The sequence below is a fragment of the Erpetoichthys calabaricus genome, chromosome 12 (genome assembly GCF_900747795.2).
Source record: "Erpetoichthys calabaricus chromosome 12, fErpCal1.3, whole genome shotgun sequence".
Lineage (NCBI taxonomy): Eukaryota > Metazoa > Chordata > Cladistia > Polypteriformes > Polypteridae > Erpetoichthys > Erpetoichthys calabaricus.
Window position 1 is genome coordinate 7,546,773 of NC_041405.2, and position 21,326 is coordinate 7,568,098.

Below are 21,326 nucleotides of genomic sequence, written 5' to 3' on the forward strand. Positions count from 1 at the left end.
CTTATGGGTTTTCTTGCATGTTCTGCCCAATTCAACATTTCAATGGGATTCAAATCAGAACTTTGACTCGACCAGCCCATAACCCTCCAATTCTTTTTTTTGAGTCATTCTTTGTTGGACTTGCTAGTCTGTGTTTGATCATTATTATGCTGAAAGGTCCATTTCCAGTTCAACTTTCGGAACAGAGGGCCTCACATCCTCCTATGGCACACTTTCATAAGACTGCAAGCTGGCGAGGCGCTAACGCAGCAAAGCAACCCCAAACCAGAACGTTTCCACCACTCGGCTTTGCCTAGATATCCAAAGGCAAGCTATACACTTGCTCCAGAAAAGGCTTTATTTCTGGCACACCCTGCATTTATTGTAGGTCACATTTGTGTAATCTCTGCATGCACTTTGACACCAAATGTTGTTAAGAGTTACCTGCAAATAAACAAATAAAGCTTAGCATTCTAGTATGAAAATGGTCAGCTCTTGGGCTGAATTTTTTGAGCCGACCAGTCTTGGATAAACTAACAGTTATGTGAAATCTCCTTCACGTGTATGTGACTTTCCATAGGGTGGAATGATTAATTTCAAATCATTTGGCCATCTTTTCAAAATAACTTGCCAGATTCCTAGGAATACACAACCTTCTTTCTGTGGGTTCTTAGAGAGCTCTTTCAATCGTGGCATGTCACTACACATGTCAATAGCAAAGAAAAAATCAGATCCTCAATATAAATAAGACAGTTTGGTCTATTACTGTGTGTATTATTGCTTTATACCTGCTAGTTGAAATTTTCAGTAAAGAAAATAAATAGATGATTAGCTTGTCTTACCTGTCACATGAAGATATATTCTCCTAGTTTCAGAATTTGGTGCCTCAGTTACTTCACATTCATAATCTCCTTCATCTTCAAAAACTACATTCCTGATAACCAAGGAGGCATTTCCTTTCTGTAGCTCACTTTCCAGCAATGTTGTCCGGCTGTTTTCTTTTACAATGCGGTCCATGTATTGTATCAACTCGATGCCCTTGTGTTTCCATATTATAATAACAAACCTAAGTCCATTTTTACTCTCTGCCACAGTGAAGAAGCAAGGCAACAGTGCGGTTGACTGGGCGGCTGCTTTGACTTCCTGGTATGGAGCAAAGACATGGAATTCACCCAGCACAACTAGAAAAAGAAAACAACAACAGTCAGACGAAAAAGTGTTGTAAAGGGTAGGAAGAAAAACTACACATTTCTGAATCGTAAAACATTAAATATGCCTCAGTTTGGAAGGCTTCTGACACATTGGCCATCATCTTCCCTCAATGACATTTTGCCCTTATGTTAGACAAGACCGGACTTAAGAATTATATCTGAACCAATGACCTGTCAGTCACAGCTATGACTAAATCATTTTGGGATCAACCAATTACAGTGGATAGCAGTCAAACTGAAAAAGAAAAGCACAAATCAGCGCCCAGTGCCAGGATATTAAGGTGAGATAATTGTACTGCATGAAATATTTTTGTGGTAATTCTACCATTGTCAGGAGACATTTTAAAAACATATCGAAGTGAGGAGATGAGGAAAATGAAGAAAAAAAAAAAAAATATATATATATATATATATATATATATATATATATATATATATATATATATACAGTATATATATTCATTGCATTCGTAGTCTGAGTCCCGACCTGAATTGTGTGGGTGGTTACCTACCATGTAACGCTTGTGGTTGGTCTGCCATTCAGCAAACATCCGCCACGGTCCATGATCTGCTTCTCACACCTGAAATGGGCCCCATGGCGGATGTTTGCCGAATGGCAGACCAACCACAAGCGTTACCTGGTAGGTAACCACCCACACAATTCAGGTTAGGACTCAGACTACAAATGCAATTAATGTAATTACTCTGGACCTACAGGCTGTCAAATAAACAAACCACACACCGTGGCACAGTGCATAAGGGCATCGTCTGTGACGCTGATGTACAAGGTTTGATCCCCAAGAGGGGAGCAGTAGAGTGTGTACGCCTGATGAGCCCAAATGAGGGCGAAACACATGTTGCGTACTCTTTGTATTATTTGACAGTAAACTATGCAACATATATATAATATACTGCGGTGGGTTGGCACCCTGCCCGGGATTGGTTCCTGCCTTGTGCCCTGTGTTGGCTGGGATTGGCTCCAGCAGACCCCCGTGACCCTGTGTTCGGATTCAGCGGGTTGGATAATGGATGGATGGATATATATATATATATATATATATATATATATATATATATATATATATATATATATATACACACACTCTATATACACACGGGATGGACCCTGTTCCCTTTGATGGCCAGGAGGACTTGATAAAGGTCTGTGAGGGGCTGTGATTCTCCCCTTCCACTCCAGGATTTATGGTTATGGAAGAATGCTGCAGCAGAGGCTATGGAAGGTCACACTGGATGGGCTTGTGAACCTGGAAGTATGGGGCAGTGGGTGACTTTCTGCTATGGGCAGTACTCTGAGTGGCAGCACTCAGTCTGGTAAGCCCCAATATGGATGCCTGTGCCCAGAGGGGGCTGGGTGGTCTTGTGGCCTCAGAACCCCAGCAGATTTTATTTTTTTTCTCCAGCCATCTGGAGTTTTTTTGTTTTTTCTGTCCTTCCTGGCCATCAGACCTTACTCTTATTCTATGTTAATTAGTGTTAATCAATTACTTTGTCTTTTTTTTTCTCTTTTCTTCATCATGTAAAGCACTTTGAGCTACATTATTTGTATGAAAATGTGCTATATAAATAAATGTTGTTGTTGTTGTTGTTGTAGGACAGCATAAGAGTTGTGGTCCCATGGGGATGTTCTGTTCTTTGGAGTCTGACGGGAGTAGCTGTTGGATATTGATGGCACAAAGGCCATTGTGGTCCTGTCTGACCTGGAAGTGCTTCCTGGGAATAACAAATTGTGCACCGGAAGTACTCTCAGATTGGGCTTTGAAAGTGAGCCTCCAAATGACCTGAACCTGGACCCAGGAGAGCAATTAGGCAGCACTCGACTAGGTGGAGTGAAGAGAACATAATGCAATGTAACAGATGCCTGTAAAATGTACCCTGTGTAAATTAAAAACCTTTTATTGACCCAGGACTGTGTCATTTGTAGTTGTTTCTGGAGTTTGGGGCTCAGTGGTGTGTGGGTGTATGTGTATATGTGTGTGTGTGTGTGTGTGTGTGTGTGTATATATATATATATATATATATATATATATATATATATATATATATATATATATTTATATATATATATATATATATATATATATATATATATATATATATAAACATCTATGTATGGAAGTGTGTGTGTCTGTCCAGCCCGGTAGTGAGAGGTGGATCAGGGTAAGGGCTCTGCTTCTCAGGAAACAGAAAACTCACTTAGTTGCTAATAACACAAGTGAAGTGAGCACATCAGCAAAATAAAACCTCATAAGAAAGAAAGTCGCTTGGCCGCTAACATCAGTAAACCTTTATCCCTTTTACTTTTTCTCCTGCCGCTAATGCACAAGCAAGGTGAGCATGTCAGCAAAATGAATCCTCATAGGAGAGAGATGCCCAGAGTAGTTCGTTTCAATTACCTGATATCTCTACATTTCAGTTTTTTTCTGACGATTTCAATAGTTTCTCGGACCCTGGGCTATTTACAGCACAGACTGCCACAGCTAGTATATACAATAGGTTATTAAAGCAGAGCAAAAACTGAGAGAACTGAGAATTGCAACCTATGTAGCCTGCCATATATTCATGCAGTGGGAAAAATTTAAAATGGTGAAATTGGCACTAAAAATGTGAATTTCCCCTTGGGATTAATAAAGTATCTATCTATCTATCTATCTATCTATCTATCTATCTATCTATCTATCTATCTATCTATCTATCTATCTATCTATCTATCTATCTATCTATCTATCTATTTAGAATGAAATGCACAGCAGTGATTGATTCTGTTTTAGCACTGTATTTCAAAGAGGAGCTCTTGAAAGATATTGCAGCTTCTCCATGTTTGCTCTCTCTTTACAAATTCATGGATATTTCAGTAACAAAACTCCTTTGCTTGTGCATCAAGTATACATTCAAGAGTCACAGAAGGTCTGTCAACATTTATTTTGGCATCTTAGGGCTTTCTCAAACCAAAGCAAACAGAATTTCTGAGGTAGCAGTCAATTTCCCGGAATTGAATGCTTTGCAGATAAAAAAAACTCCTGTAGGCATCGGAACAGACAGAGCCAGTGTCATGTGTGGCAGGCAGCACTCAGTCTTTACTACAGGAGCCTATAAGATGTGTGCATGTCATTCTCTTGATATAATTGCCAAAAAGGCAATGGAACAACTACCTGGCAATTTAGAGTATATGATTAAGGGGACTGTTAACTGGTTCTTACACTCTGACAGATGCCAGTGTGAATACAAAGATCTGTATCAAACTTTAAATGGTGGCAACTGCCCCCTCAAACTGATTTCAGCCAGTTCTGCACAGTGGATAGTGGTCTTGGACCATGTTGACCGAACTCTGGAGCAATATCATGCATCCAAGCTGCATTTTAATCTGCCATCTAATGTACAGCATTGTTATGCAGCTCACATACTGCATGAAATGTTCGATGATGGGATCAACTTAATATATTTACAATTTCTGCAACATGTTTTAACAGAAATTAAAACTATGAACAAAAGCTTCCAGTTAGAAAAAGGTGATTGTTTTTAGGGATCTTGAGAGACTGTATCTGTCAACACCAAGAACAGCCATAAAGAGCCCAGTTTTACATGGATTAACAATGACCTCATAATCACTCTAGATCTAGATCTGAAATCAAGCAGCACTTATCTGTCATTGCAAGATCTAGACCTTGGAACCTCATTTCAGCACAAGCTGCATTGTAGTAAATGTTCATCTGTCCTAAAAAATGGTACAATGGTGAGCTGTTTTGAATTTGTAAAAGAACTACTATTGCAATATCACATGTGACTACCTGAATCTATGGAAATGCAGAGGAAGACGGAGCTTCTGTATTCAAATATGTTGTTCGGTCTTTTGACAAACCAAAGCTGAGTGAGCTGCCCCTTCAGTTTTTCTCTGCCTCATTTGATTAACAGGAATCTCAGCAGCAGGGAATTGGTTCAACAGGTACAATATTCCCATTAGTGTAGCACCAGAAGCTGAAGCATTAACAGATTCTGCAAGAAGCCAGTGCTTTAAGGTGCTGGCAATGGGTGCAATCAAATTGTTCACTCTACCTTTATCCGATCCACATGTGAAGGGAGCTTTCTCACAACACTAATTATCTCAAAAAGATGCAGAGAACTGAATTGAACCCATCAACCATTCACACAGTGGCCCCCTGTGGGCAGATCATGGGCAGTGTCAACTTGGGGAAAACCAATTAATTAGGATACTAGCCCAATGTGTGTGCTGCTACAAGATGCCCCCTTAGCAAAGTCTACCATGTGGTTTTGGGCTCCCTGTCCATTTGCCCACACAGAGGTCAGTGCTGCCCTGATCTGCAAATCCTAATTGGGCCACACTGTTGACTGCTTACATTAGCCTGCATTTGGCCTACACTAACCCAATGCCAGAGTGTTTCCTGGGGAACTAACTTACTATCCAGACTTATGACTGTTCGTTCAGGGCTGAGGAATTATGGACTGACCTCTACATTGTACCAGCCTCCCCATGGCTTCACCCTAGCTGGTGAAGAAGTAATGACTTGGAAACTGTATATGGTTCAATTTCGATTAAAGATGTTCGGTAAGCTTTTCTTATATGAATGCAACAATTACAATAAACCCGTAAAATATTAACTACCTTAATGCATTAAGTAGGATATTAAAAAGTTGATTCCTATGTGCACCAATATGTGGTGTATGTCACTGTGATGTTTATAATTATATCGTGTGGTTTAATGAAGTTAAAAAACAGGTTTGTCATGTTGTTTAGCCCAAAAGAAAAGCAAAAATGTAATACACGTAATCATATTGGCTTATATTATTTGTTTTTTCTTTTTTTCTTTATAATATAGTGAAGCATTTGTTTGTTTTTTTATTTATTGCCTGAAAGGTTCTGACTTGTATTAGCAGTAATGGTAAACGTGATGAATTTTTTCTGGTACTTCTCTATTAAATGTTTTTAAGGTTTTAGCAGTTTTTATATAGTGACTTACATGTAGTTGCAAAGTGTCTTATTTCTGCTGAAATATTTATGTAGTTGAGGCACTGGCAGGTTAACAGGACTATGCTATATAATATTCAATATACAATAGGGAGTAACTTTGTAGCATTATTTATTTATTTATTTTGCATACCTCCTTATCCATTATGGTTTTCTGCCCATTGATCATTTGCTTTAATGCTTTACAATGAGTGTCATCAGACGAATTCAGAATGCTATTCAAATTAATGGTCATTGTTTTTTTCTCCAAAAAAAAAAAATAGAAAAAAATTAAAGTAATATTTAGTTATGGCATGAGCATTCAATTGTGGGAATGGTTGTTGGCTTGCTTGAAATGTGTTAACCAATAGTGGGCTACATTTTGTATGACTGGGCTATACGTTACCTATCTGGTAACCCGACTGTTGAAATGGGCAGGGTCCTGCAGAGCTGTTTTTACTTTTACTTTCTTTTTACTTTCTTGTATATAAAATATAGAGGAAGTATAGTAATTATGAAGAAATTCGACCTCGAGATTTTGATGAAACAAATCCATCCATTATCTAACCCGCTATATTGTAACTACAGGGTCACAGGAGCCAATCCCAGCCAACATTGGGCGAAAGGCAGGAAACAAACCCTGGGCAGGGCGCCAGCCCACACACACCAAGCACAATTTAGAATCACCAATCCACCATGTCTTTGGACTATGGGAGGAAACCCACGCAGACACAGGGAGAACATGCAAACTCCATGCAGGCAGGATCCGAACCAGGGCCTCCTAACTGCGAGGCAGCAGCGCTACCACTGCGCCATGATTAACTCAAAAACGCAAGGAGATAGGTGGATGAAATTTGCCATGTTGTTGTTACACCAAAATTGTAGCTCTGTATTAACTGTAGGGCCAAATCCATCAACCCGAAGTGGTATTTTACCTGAACATATTCTCGATTTTTATTCATGCAGCTGTAAAGTTCAATTTATTCAACCTTACTTTTATAATTGTTCAATGTATTATTAATTTGATTTGATTTGTTGTTGATGATTCCTTAATGCACGTAATATAAAAATATAATCATGGTCTTGCGGTTTACTCCTCAAATATCCATCCTCATATCTGAGTATACGAGAAAGTCTAAGGGAGACCACTCCCGATTTTTTGGTATGTAATTGGCTGTTACTTAACTTGTAAACTATAAAGAGCTTCTCCCACAAGGTTCGACAAAATGAAGTGCACGTTCGCGTCATTCTAAGGGTGTGGAGAATTTATGCCCTAAGACATTGGGATCGGAAACAATCGAGCATTAATGCATCTACGTCAGGTGCACCAAACACGGAACACCGCTGTGTTCATTATAGCGACGTGCTGCACTCATTTTCCCGGTAGTTGTTCAAGTTGTATTAATGGTATTAAAAAGAGCTTAAATAGTCATGTTATTCCATTCTGCACTTGTTTTAATTTAATGAGACGCAAGTTCATTTTCACTTTCGTAATCGACAGAAAGATTTTTTTTTATTTAATAAAATATGAATTCCGGCAGAACGTATTTAAGAACACAATGTAAACTTACCTGGAAGTATAAATATCAACGTGAGATATTTCATCCTTCTTTAGAAGAGACATCACTAAATGTGCGTTAGTATGGCGCTTGTTTACATGGTGTGTTTCCTTTTTTAACTCAAAGACGAAACTGAAACACAACCTGCCCAACCAGCGTAGCCAGTAATTTGTTGGTGGCTGGGCATATAAAACAACGTGGGCGAATACAATTTCACCCGGATAAGACGGTTTACAGGACCTGGCCATGACCATCAGTGGCTGAACGAGGGCAAATTGAATATTGATTGGGTGGGCTGGGGTTTCGAGTGGCCCACCCGTGGCTACGCTAGGGTGGCAAACCAGTATTTTCGTTACAGGGGCAGCTGTCTTGAAAAAAGCTCAAAAAGAACCACATCCATGACGGAAAAGTTGCAACCAAACTGCACGGACTAACATGGACTTCAACCCAATCCAGTCTTATTTAACCTCTCTTTTTTACTGACCCTGTAATTATAATATAAAATAATATTATATAATAAAATATATACATAAGCGCCAGTCGCAAGCGCGCCGTCATCCTCGGTGGAATCATGAGTAGGGTTAATCATTACAGTTATATTTCGTGAAATTTTGTCACTATTATTTGGGCAGTCAACACTGTAAGTTACCTGACGGAGGTACTAGAGACTTATTTTTGGTTTTAGTGTCACTACCCGGGACCCAAACCACAATCTGCTTGTTACAAAGTAGCAATGCTACTACGTTGCACCGTACATCCAGTTTTCCACTTGGCACTCCGTTATTCTTTTTTAATCAACACCCAGCACATCCAAAGCCTCGGGAGCTGAGGTTGTTCTTTCCAGAGCTGACAGATTGAACTCTTCTGTGCCCGCCCCCTGCACTGCTCTGAGCCGCAGTTCTTTACTTACTCGTGCGAGGTGTCAGCTCACAAATGAGCCACGCTATTTACGCCACGGTTTGTTATCCGTTTCCTGATTTCTGAGGCTCTGACAAAGTTGCAGCATTTTTATTGTAGCGTTTACATCGCTGTAGTGTCATACCTTCGAGTTCGCCGATGCTGCAGTTCTAGTTGCTAGCATTTAAAACTGTGATCCAAATTACAAATATTTCAATAGCATGACCAGCTGATCAAAATGGCAGTATTAATATGTTTAGAAAAAAATGTCATCGACGTGACAGGAGGCCTCCCCTATGTTTTTCCTCACTTTTTGTCATCTTTCGTTTTATTGTATTGTGTCTGCTGCAGTTCCCTGAAAGATTTCTTAAGTTTTACACATGGACATAAAGTACAAAGGACACTCACTTTTTATATTACGTAGTGAAGAAGTAATTATAAACAGGCCAAAAAATAAACTAAAATGGCACGAATGCAGATCACAAAGAGAAAAATCTAAACAATATCGCAAATGTTTTTTTTGTTTTACAATTGTTTTTAATTAGTAATAAAATTAAACATGCAAGGAAGAACAATAGTAAACGTAAAAGACAAAAGAAACACACAGTTTACAAGTGAGAAGCAGCAAATGCCGAAATAGGATTTGACAGATAACAGAAGTCCATCCATCCATCCATCGTCTTCCGCTTATCCAAGGTCGGGTCGCGAGGGCAGCAGCTTGAGCAGAGATGCCCAGACTTCCCTCTCCCCGGCCACTTCTTCTAGCTCTTCCGGGAAAATCCCAAGGCGTTCCCAGGCCAGCCGGGAGACATAGTCCCTCCAGCGTGTCCTGGGTCTTCCCCGGGGCCTCCTCCCGGTTGGACGTGCCCAGAACACCTCACCAGGGAGGCGTCCAGGAGGCATCCTGATCAGATGGCCGAGCCACCTCATCTGACTCCTCTCGATGCGGAGGAGCAGCCAGGCCCGGTCTTAGGTATTATGGGGCCCTAGGCGAAAGGGGAGTCCAGGGGCCCCCTGGAAGCTCTGCGAAATGCGTGAAAATTAGACCAAGGAGACGTTTTCTTGTAACGTTACGAGGTCATCACCCTGCGTCCCTTTTTCGCCCGGAGTAGTTAGCTGCTACAATTTAGCCAGTTTGAACTGTTTCCACTGGGAACCACATGGCGGTATGTAGCTAAGCCCAGATTAGTTTTTTTGTATTTTTTCTTTTTTTAGTTTTTTGTCCTTTTTTATTTTTTGGGATATTTGAAACTTTTGGAATGCATTGCGAGGGGAGGGGCGGGCCGGGGGCCTGGCCGCTGTCGATCCGGGGCCCCCCGGACGCCGGGGCTCTAGGCGGTCGCCTACTTCGCCTATGCCTAAGGCCGGGCCTGGAGCAGCGGCTCTACTCTGAACCCCTACCGGATGTTTCAGCTTCTCACCCTATCTTTAAGGGAGAGCCCAGACACCCTGCAGAGAAAACTCATTTCAGCCGTTTGTATTCGCGATCTCGTTCTTTCAGTCACTACCCATAGCTCATGACCATAGGTGAGGGTAGGAACATAGATCGACTGGTAAATTGAAAGCTTTGCCTTACGGCTCAGCTCCTTTTTCACCACAACAGACCGATGCAGAGCCTGCATCACTGTGGACGCCGCACCGATCCGCCTGTCGATCTCACGCTCCATTCTTCCCTCACTCGTGAACAAGACCCCGAGATACTTGAACTCCTCCACTTGGGGCAGGATCTCGCTCCCAACCCTAAGAGGGCATTCAACCCTTTTCTGGCTGAGGACCATGGTCTCGGATTTGGAGGTGCTGATTCCCATCCCAGCCGCTTCGCACTCAGCTGCAAACCGATCCAGAGAGAGCTGAAGATCACGGCCTGATGAAGCAAACAGGACAACATCATCTGCAAAAAGCAGTGACCCAATCCTGAGTCCACCAAACTGGACCCCCTCAACGCCCTGGCTACGCCTAGAAGTTCTGTCCATAAAAGTTATGAACAGAATCGGTGACAAAGGGCAGCCCTGGCGGAGTCCAACTCTCACTGGAAACGGGTTTGACTTACTGCCGGCAATGCGGACCAAGCTCTGACACCGGTTGTACAGGGACTGAACAGCTCTTATCAGGGGGTCCGTTACCCCATACTCTCGGAGCACCCCCCACAGGATTCCCCGAGGGACACAGTCGAACGCCTTTTCCAAGTCCACAAAACACATGTAGACTGGTTGGGCGAACTCCCATGCACCCTCCAGGACCCTGCTAAGGGTGTAGAGCTGGTCCACTGTTCCGCGATCAGGACGAAAACCACACTGTTCCTCCTGAATCCGAGGTTCGACTATCCGACGGACCCTCCTCTCCAGAACCCCAAATAGACTTTTCCAGTGAGGCTGAGGAGTGTGATCCCTCTGTAGTTGGAACACACCCTCCGGTCCCCCTTCTTAAAGAGGGGGACCACCACCCCAGTCTGCCAATCCAGAGGCACTGTCCCTGATGTCCATGTGATGTTGCAGAGACGTGTCAACCAAGACAGCCCTACAACATCCAGAGCCTTGAGGAACTCCGGGCATATCTCATCCACCCCCAGGGCCCTGCCACCAAGGAGTTTTTTGACCACCTCGGTGACCTCAGTCCCAGAGATGGGGGAGCCCACCTCCAAGTCCCCAGGTTCTGCTTCCTCATTGGAAGGCATGTTAGTGGGATTGAGGAGGTCTTTGAAGTACTCCCCCCACCGACCCACAACGTCCCAAGTCGAGGTCAGCAGCGCACCATCCCCACCATACACAGTGTTGACACTGCACTGCTTCCCCCTCCTGAGACGCCGGACGGTGGACCAGAATCTCCTCGAAGCTGTCCGAAAGTCGTTCTCCATGGCCTCCCCAAACTCCTCCCACGCCCGAGTTTTTGCCTCAGCAACCACCAAAGCCGCATTCCGCTTGGCCTGCCAGTACCTATCAGCTGCCTCCAAAGTCCCACAGGACAAAAGGGACCGGTAGGACTCCTTCTTCAGCTTGTCCACCAATGGGTTCGGGGATTGCCGCCACTACAGGCACCGACTACCTTACGGCCACAGCTCTGGTCAGCCGCCTCAACAATAGAGGCACGGAACATGGCCCATTCGGACTCAATGTCCCCCACCTCCCTTGGGATGTGGTCGAAGTTCTGCCGGAGGCGGGAGTTGAAGCTACTTCTGACAGGGGGCTCTGCCAGACGTTCCCAGCAGACCCTCACAACACGTTTGGGCCTACCAGGCCTGACCGGCATCCTCCCCCACCATCGAAGCCAACTCACCACCAGGTGGTGATCAGTTGATAGCTCCGCCCCTCTCTTCACCCGAGTGTCCAAGACATGTGGCCGCAAGTCCGACGACACGACCACAAAGTCGATCATCAAACTGAGGCCTAGGGTGTCCTGGTGCCAAGTGCACATATGAACACCCCTATGCTTGAACATGGTGTTCGTTATGGACAATCCGTGACGAGCACAAAAGTCCAATAACAAAACACCGCTTGGGTTCAGATCGGGGGGGGGACATTCCTCCCAATCACGCCCTTCCAGGTCTCACTGTCATTGCCCACGTGAGCATTGAAGTCTCCCAGCAGTACGAGGGAGTCCCCAGAAGGTATGACCTCTAGCACCCCCTCCAGGGACTCCAAAAAGGGTGGGTATTCCGAACTGCTGTTCGGTGCATACGCACAAACAACAGTTAGGACCCGTCCCCCCACCTGAAGGTGGAGGGAGGCTACCCTCTCGTCCACCGGGGTAAACCCCAATGTACAGGCTCCAAGTCGGGGGGCAATAAGTATGCCCACACCCGCTCGGCGCCTCTCACCGGGGGCAACTCCAGAGTGGTAGAGAGTCCAGCCCCTCTCAAGGAGATTGGTTCCAGAGTTCAAGCTGTGCGTCGAGGTGAGCCTGACTATATCTAGCCAGAACCTCTCGACCTCCCGCACTAGCTCAGGCTCCTTCATCTTCAGAGAGGTGACATTCCATGTCCTAAGAGCCAGCTTCTGTAGCCGAGGATCGGACCACCAAGGTCCCCGCCTTCGGCCACTACCCAACTCACACTGCACCTGACCTCCTTGGCCCCTCCCATAGGTGGTGAGCCCATGGGAAGGGGGACCCACGTTGCCTCTTCGGGCTGTTCCCGGCCAAGCCCCATGGGTGCAAGCCCGGCCACCAGGCGCTCGCCATCGAGCTCCACCTCCAGGCCTGGCTCCAGAGGGGGGCCCCGGTGACCCGCGTCCGGGCGAGGGAAAACGCTGTCCAAATTTTGTATTCATCGTGGAGGTTTTGTTGAACCGCACTTTGTCTCATCCCTCACCTACGACCAGTTTGCCTTGGGTGGCCCTACCAGGGGCATAAAGCCCCGGACAACAGAGCTCCTAGGATCATTGGGACACGCAAACCCCTCCACCACGATAAGGTGGCGGTTTGAGGAGGGGAATATAACAGAAGTCAGATAACAGAAGTCAGAACAGTAAATCAAAAAAAAAAAATCCCGCATTTCGAAATGCTGCCATGAATCCAGCCACGGACGTCAACAACAGCAAAAAACGGAAGTACAACAACCAGTGCTCCACATTCATATTTAGTGTGCTGCTACAGCAGCCCGTGTTAATATTGTTATTAAACTGTTTGGTACGTTCCTACCTCCACCCCCATTTAATTAATACATTTGGTATGTCCCTACCTCCCTTTTTGCTATTGGCGCTTCTTTTGTTTTTACTTTGGTTCCCACCATATTGTATCTAGGTTAAGGAAATTATCGTCCTTTTACCTTCAAGTTATCAATGGTTCTATGTCCTAATACTTGTATTACTTCTGGCAAGAAATCTACATTAAAGTATACGGATTCACAGCCTTGACTTCTTGGTGAGTAAACTATCTGTCCACGTTCACTACAAACAGTGGGGCGACACACACTCCGTACAGACTGGGTCTTCGAAGAGAAGCCTTGCTAATACGGCGTTCGGGGACAGAATATTTAGTATGGTGTTTCCTTAATCTAAAAAATATGTTATGTCCACTTTCTTTTAACTATCGAATCCTGAATCAAAAATTATAAAACTGATTTTTTTAAAAAAAAAAAAAAAATAAAGTAATAACATAAAGAGAAATTCGGTTCCTTGCATGGTGATTGGAGAAATTCATATTAATATCATCTTTTAGAGTTACAGGGTTAATCAATGTTACTAGTTTTTCAACGAAAGCGATGTAACAGAGGCGCCAATAATATCGAGAAGGGTATTGCTGCAGACCGGAGACATTATGGGCGGATCTGAAGGCGGGATAACTGTAAATGGAAGTGGATAATATTGGCTAATTCAGCATTTCAACGAATGAGATTGTTGTTAAAGTATGACAATCAAAAACTCACTCAACGTTTGAAGTTGTCCATCAAGTGTAACTTCCACCAATCTTTTCACAGTTAGTGATCCCTACCACTTTGAGGTTCCGCCTCATAGAGTTTCTTTTGAAATAGCAGCAGCGAAGAAACTCTATTAGACCAAAGAAGAACCGATGAAACGAATTGTTTGCTATTTCTGACAATGGAAGTAAGTTTGCTTCTAAATTAAAACGTATGAAATTTGCAATTGCTAAGTTTTCTTCGTGTTTTTCAAATAACTTTTTGTTTTGTTGTTGTGATTGTACGTTTGTATAAATATTAATATATATTGTATTCACGTTTGTATTAATAATCATTTTCGCTGTAGTAATTGATGCATATTCAGTGCTTGAAGTGGTCTGGCAGTCAGCGGTGCCGGCAAATCTTCAAACGACGCAAAGCACGTTTTACGGGGAACATCCACCCACACCCACCCCTGTCCGGTGCTCAGTGGAATGCTAGTAGATCACCGCCAGTAGTTTGGTTCCCTATTAACTCTGTGCATATTTACATTTGTGAGATGTTCGATTAAAATGCTGTAATGTTATTTTACATTTTTTTTTAAACAGGATCATATCACAATCAAAAATACCACAGACATTCCGTCCGTACTTTAATCTTCAGATGTGTTTTTGTGCCTTTTCTGTCATCCGCGACTGTATTCTTCACACTCGTATATACGAGCAAATGAACACTTGCGAGATAACCACAGAACAGCAGTTTCCTACGGAGGTACGTGTATCCCACTTTTCCCATTAACTATTATTCAGTGTTTCCTTTTTGTTTTGTTAACAATTTATCCCATAATTTTATGTGGCCATCTCCTATGGTCTGGTTTAGTGGGTGCCAAATGACCTGTGCCTTGTTAGAATAATTTTCAGATACTGGTAGGCCTACTTGTTCTGAGTGTACCATTGCTGAGTGCCGGTGCGGGTACCCTGCTTTTGGAGACGTGCCTTTTTGGGATGCTTGGACAATCAAAGGTGACACCTCACATCCAACCAGGGGAAAATAGTTTAAATAAGCTTGGAATTTTACATTTTTTAATGTCTAAATAAGTTCATATAGTGTTACTTTAAATACACCAGTGTGTGTTTTGGTGTATACAGGTAAACTTTTACTGGCACTCTTTTTTTTCTGTTAAATGAATAACATCAAAATTTTAATGTCTAAAAGTCAGGACCAAGAAGATCATGGCAGCAGTGAACTCATTGAGGAATATACTGATACAGCCACACCAAGGTATTAATGTAGAACTTAGTCTACCACTGTGGTTTGATACTTCGTTCAACTTGAGTAAAAACCTTAAAATTGAACATGGTATGAAGGATTGTCATAAGCTTTTTGACCCGTTGTCACATGGGGAGTGTTAGATTGGTTATTTTGATGGTTAGAATAAAAATATCTTCAAAGCTTTTCTGTGACTTGCATATTACTTTAGCCAGTGTCCGGACTGGTGCAATCATAATACTCTGAAGTAATGGATGTATTCAGAAAAGCTATTGAGATCACATCTAACAGGAATTTTTGTAGTGATCCACAGAGTACTCTTCACAGTTTCAACTGTCTTCCAATGTGTCCACTTTTCCGAGAAAACACAACTGTTCAGACCAAAACCAGACAGCTTGCATAAGACAAATACTACATGTGACAGTCTGATGCATTTATTTGTGTGTGTCCACAGTGTAGGAGAGCAGGCTGGCTGTGTGGCTGCAGTAGGGCAGCTGACTGAAGAACAAGTGGCTCAGGTTTTTGCAGCTACAGAGATCAGCAGGGCCTACAGGAGGACTCAACATGAAAAACTGTTAGAGTTCATAATAAAGGACCATGGAGCAGATGATCACTTGCTGGTAACTTAGTTCAGATGACAAGTAAAACTTTGGTATTGTAATCTATCTGGCAGCAAAGAGCTATGATGACTTTATAGTGCCAAACACTTGTATTTTCTTGTCCAACAGGCTGTTGTATCTCGTAAGGTATCGTCCAAATGGTTACAAAATTATGAAAATCCTAAAGGTCACCTGGTAATGACTTATATAGAAGATGAGGAGCTGATAGATGGCCTCTACAACTTCTTGGATGAAGAGCTGTAAGCACTTTTGAGAGGATTGACAGAGTTCGCATCATTCTGGATGTGCTGATACCAGAGGTTAATTAGCCTTCAGTAAATCTCTAATGAGTACAGAAAGTGTGTCTATGAGTAACATCCTCTCTTTTTCTGTGTTTTTGATGGGCTCTTATTAAAGCTAAACAAACAGTTGAGAGGATTTCACTACCAGAGGCAGACAATCTGTTCATGGATGGACCAGCAGACAGTGAGTGGTACGTCATGTGGAAAATAAACAGTCCTTTCTTTTTCTTTTCAGCGCCATTATTCTGTTAAACGGTATACCCTATAGTTGTTGTGAATTTAGACAAGAATATAAACTAAATATATATAAATGTGAATATATATGTTTAAAGTGACATTTAAACTGTACATTAGTACATTTTTAGTATTGGTAAAATTACATTTAGAAGTATGCTATATGTAGCATTTATTCTAAACTGTACAAGGTCAAGAATTATGATTTCAAATGACAAATGCAGACGTGTTTCTGGTTGGTATGATTAGAATTTGTTCATTTGTGTGCTTGTTTTTGTTTTGTTTTTTTACTGAGAGGGAAGAGTTTGAAATACTGTACTTGTTTTGCAACAGTTGGAAGCACAAGGAAAGCACCACTGAGACATTTAAACTCGGGATTACATCTCAACCCTACTCAAATAAATGTGTCTCTTTCTTTACTTCTCTTTTGCCTTTTTTATTTCTCTGTGTTATAATGACTGTGCATAATAAAATTGTATATATTTAATGTAACTATTGATGTAAATAATAAAGGACACTTTCTGTTATTGTTAAAGATTGTTGATTAAGTTCTGTATATTTGAAATTGCGTGTCTGTTTTTAGACAATTGATGTCATCTGGATTTTTTCTTTAATTGTTATAACTGCTTTGTACAGTTGTTATGCATTTTGCAATGTTATTTTATTTATATATAATATATAGAAGTGGGCATGCTGTTGTTTTAATACTTCAGTGTATTTCTTGATCAGTCTGTTTGTTAAATTTAATCTTTGTGAATTCTTTCTTTCAATTCAACTGACCAATCATTATTGATAATTGTAAATATTTTTTGAAATTGTTGCACAATTTATATTGAATAATTATTAATACAATCTTGTTTTTGGTAGTGATAATGCTGAGTGTTCTGTTTAAGTGGTGCTGGTCCAATCACCTTGCGTATTAACACTGTTAGAACTGTTAGATATGACCAGAGCCTCCACTCGTATCCACAGGGTTACAAATGGTGTGCACTTTGCTAGTAATCCCACAAGATAAAAGAGCTTGGAAACTGAGCATCCTGATCAAGGCTTTGCTATTCACTTACAAACTTACTCCAGAATAATATGGTTCTTACTTATCTTTTATTAGAAGTCACATTTTCAATAACACTTGCATTTTTAACTTAAAATACAGGTTTTACATATGGGAACAAAAATTAAAAGAAAAGGACTGTATACGCCTGATAAATAGTCAAAACGTTTGAAGCTCCGTATTCTAAAACCATGACTCACAGCTAGGACCTTGTTGTTCTAAGGTCTTGACATTATATATATAGATATAGAGATAGATATAGAGATATAGATAGATATATCTTCTCAAAAAATGGAAGGAACCCTTTTTAATGAGAGTACAGCATCAAGTCAGTGACACTTGTGGGCTATTGATCTGGTCAGTTAAGTAGCACTGGGGCTTGTTCATCAGTTTCAGCTGCTTTGGGGCACTGGGGGGGGGGGGGGCAACAATGAGACGACCCCCAAAACAGGAATGAATGGTTTAACAGGTGGAGGGAGGCCACTGACATTTTTCCTTCCTCATCTGTTTTGTCACTCATTTTGCATTTGGCTACAGTCAGTGTCGCTACTGGTGGCATGAGGCCATACCTGGACCCTACAGAGCTGGCACAGGTAGTCCAACTTCTCCAGGATGGCACATCAACACGTGCCATTGCCAGAAGGTTTGCCGTGTCTCCCAGCACAGTCTCAAGGGCATGGAGGAGATTCCAGGAGACAGGCAGGCAGTTACTTCAGGAGAGCTGGACAGGGCCCCTCGTAGAAGGTCCTTAACCCATCAGCAGGACTCACCAGTTTCTGATCCTTTGGCCAAGGAGGAACAGGATGAGCACTGCCAGAGCCTATAAAATGACCACCAGCAGGAAGGCCACTGGTGTGGATGTCTCTGACCAAACAATCACAAACAGACTTGAGGAGGGTGGCCTGAAGGTGGCCCGACGTCCTCTAGTGAGCACCAGGGAGCTCAATTGGCATTTGCCATAGAATACCAGAATTGGCAGGTCTACCACTGGTGGGCACCCTGTGCGTTTCACAGATGAGAGCAGGTTCACCTTGAGCACATGTGACAGATGTGAAAGGGTCTGGAGAAACCATGGAGAATGTTATTCTGCCTGTGGCGTACTTCAGCATAACCGGTTTGGTGGTGGCTCAGTGATGGTCTATGGAGGCATATCCATGGAGGGACACACAGACCTCTACAGACTAGACAACAGTGGGCACCTTGATTGCCATTAGGTATCTGGATGAAATCCTTGGACCCATTGGCAGACCCTATGCTGGTGCAGTGGCTCCTGGGTTCCTCCTGGTGCACCACAACGGCCGGCCTCATGTGTTCAGAGGATGAAGAAATTGATCCCATTGACTGCCCCCAAGAACACCTCTGGGTGGGACATTATGTTTCAGTCCATCCGATGCCACCAGGTTGCACCTCAGACTGTCCAGGAGTGATGCCCTGGTCCAGATCTGGGAGGAGATCCCCCAGGACACCATCCTTCATCTCATTAGCAGCATGCCACCCCCCCCCCCCCCCCCCAAATATTGTCAGGCATGCACACAAGCACATGGGGGCCATACAAATTACTGAGTGCTATTTGGAGTTGCTGCAATGAAATTACAGTAAAATGGACTCGCCTGCCTGCCTGCCGCATCGTTTTTTCCCTTTGATTTTCGGGGTGTCTTTGAATTCAGCCCTCTGTAGGTTCATCATTTTCATTTCCAACAAACGATGTGCCATCCTTTTGTTCCTAACACATCAGTCCATAGCAGTAGAGACAGCCAGCAAGATTTTTTTTTCCCATTAAGATCTCATGTGCTTTCAAAGTGTTCCTTTTAATTTTTTTATATACTATATATATAATACATACTATTGAAAACTACATTGATGTAAACCAGATTTTCAGTATAAACCAATGAGAAACGACAATATAAAAATGCCTTATCAGAAATATCATTGCCAAAATAAATTTCCAGCTGTTCAGATTGAATGATTTAATGGTTCAGACTTGACAGACTCAGTGCAGTGTGTGCTAAATGACCAGTTACGTGGAGTCGTTTACAGCTGTACAGGTTGTTATGTCAGGGCCATACTGGAGTTTACAGACTCAGTGTGCTCTTAATATGCTGTTTGTTTGGATACTCATACAGGATGATGTCCAGCTGAACTCTCTGCCATCTCTATCTTGTTACCAGTCGTGATGCTGATGCCCATCAGTGCCCGCTGTACAGTTGGACTCCTGACCTCCTCCAGTCTCAGAGACCCTAAAGACAGGCTGACGTGTTCAGCACACCAGTAGGACCTGATGGAGTCAAATGGAGGCTCAATGAGATATGAACTACAAACATCTGTCATGTTCTAATCTCTAAATGTAAGTAATATGTATTATAATAAACACATATTTGATGATCTTAAAGAGGTATTTAAAATCCCAAAAGTAATAAAGGTCCAATTAAGTCAAATAATTGAATACCCTGATTAACAGGTGCACAGTCACAAAAACTGCTAAATTATTAGTCTTTTGAAAGCATAATATTTGCTCTTCACAGATCGTTTAACATAGTAAACTTCATTGTAAAAATAATAATTGAAAGGTGACTATTAGCACTATGACAACTGTGTTTCTTACATTTAACATTGATAACATAGAGACAGCTGCATTCTTTAAAGTCACAATTTTATTGCCAGCTTTCTTAACGTTTTATATTCCCTGATACCTGAACGTGAGAGTGTCAAGTATGTGATTTGTAATAATCTATCATCATAATACAGCTAAAAAATAAACTTAAATACGTGATTCACAGGCAAGAAACTCACTGGAGCTGCTGGTATATTGAGAACAGACACGAAGACCGAAGAATATTGACATCAGCAAACAAAGAACAGATTGTGATCTGCAGGCAAGAAGGGGCTACAATGGAATATTAGGAACTCTGACAGTTTATTCAACGTTTAAAATTGTAATACGTTTATAGCCTTTAAGGTCATTAAGGTGAACCGTTAAATGTAGGCGGCTATTTCATTTGGACATTCGAGTAAACACCAACAGTCAAACATTTGTTTTAATCTGACTGACTTAATCAAGTAGAGCCCACACTTAAGTCCACGTCAATCCATTAAAATTAGGCGGACACACATTTGTATTGTTATGTTCATTTAAATTTTCTTCAGACGTTGTTCACTAACGATAAATATCTCATATGCAAACTTTTATTATTATTTTTTCAGAACCGCTACTTCATAAATGACTGTGGTAAAAATACACTGCAGTCTTAATAATGCACTCGACAAAGTGCTATAGTGTAAGATATTGACACTAGTAGACTATCGTCGCAGAGGTAGCCAATTTTATGAATACAGTATACACCCCGTCTCTTACAGTCACTTTATCTTGACCGTCCACCTTTAGAAATTATCTTACACGTCCACCTTTACAAATTACACCCACCTTTCTTTTTACGTATCCAAAAGGCAATTGGCTAAAGTGGAGTATGAATGACAAATAACACCGATTGGCGATTTGTTGAATAAAACGGTGATTGACCGCGACGTTTAAATTTGCGATTGGCTGATCAGTGACTGACATGCGCAAATTTAATATATGATTGGCTGAAGTCGAAAATGATATTCACGCCCATTTTACTCCGGTCTGCAGCAATATCTACTTGCCGAAACTTTCCGAAAGTAATGTTACGAAGTCAGTCCTGAAACGTCACTTCCGGGTCTACAACTGCGGGTCTACAACTGCGGGTCTGAAACTGCGGTGACGTATGGTGCTGTGGCTCTGCAAGTGGATAGTATTGGACTGCGCAGCTATCAATGACGTCATTGCACAAGCGTGACTCAAAATCACGTGACGGGCGCATTTGAAGCAAGCCTCGAAGCGGCGCTTAGATCTCCAGTGCTTCGAAAGCTCGCGAGAAAAATAAAGAGGAAGTA

At 42.3% G+C, this 21,326-nt stretch overlaps 2 protein-coding genes across 2 annotated transcripts in view; one reads left to right on the forward strand and one right to left on the reverse strand.

Moving 5' to 3' along the window:
• The window catches only part of LOC114661800 (uncharacterized), a 36,110-nt gene extending 28,224 nt beyond the window's left edge, over nucleotides 1–7,886 (reverse strand). Inside the window, exons 1-2 of the mRNA XM_028815002.2 lie at nucleotides 7,743–7,886; nucleotides 822–1,160 (exon numbers count right to left, since the gene is read on the reverse strand). Coding sequence (XP_028670835.1) covers nucleotides 822–1,160; nucleotides 7,743–7,776 — 373 coding nt within the window. The 5' untranslated portion in view covers nucleotides 7,777–7,886. The remainder of the gene's footprint in view (nucleotides 1–821; nucleotides 1,161–7,742) is intronic.
• Nucleotides 7,887–14,898: 7,012 nt separating this feature from the next.
• LOC127529852 (PWWP domain-containing DNA repair factor 3A-like) lies at nucleotides 14,899–16,091 on the forward strand. Its single transcript, XM_051934893.1, has 3 exons — nucleotides 14,899–15,240; nucleotides 15,683–15,848; nucleotides 15,957–16,091. Exons 1-3 carry the CDS (start codon nucleotides 15,143–15,145, stop codon nucleotides 16,089–16,091), a joined length of 399 nt encoding a protein of 132 aa, XP_051790853.1. The 5' UTR covers nucleotides 14,899–15,142.
• The last annotated feature ends 5,235 nt before the right edge of the window (nucleotides 16,092–21,326 follow it).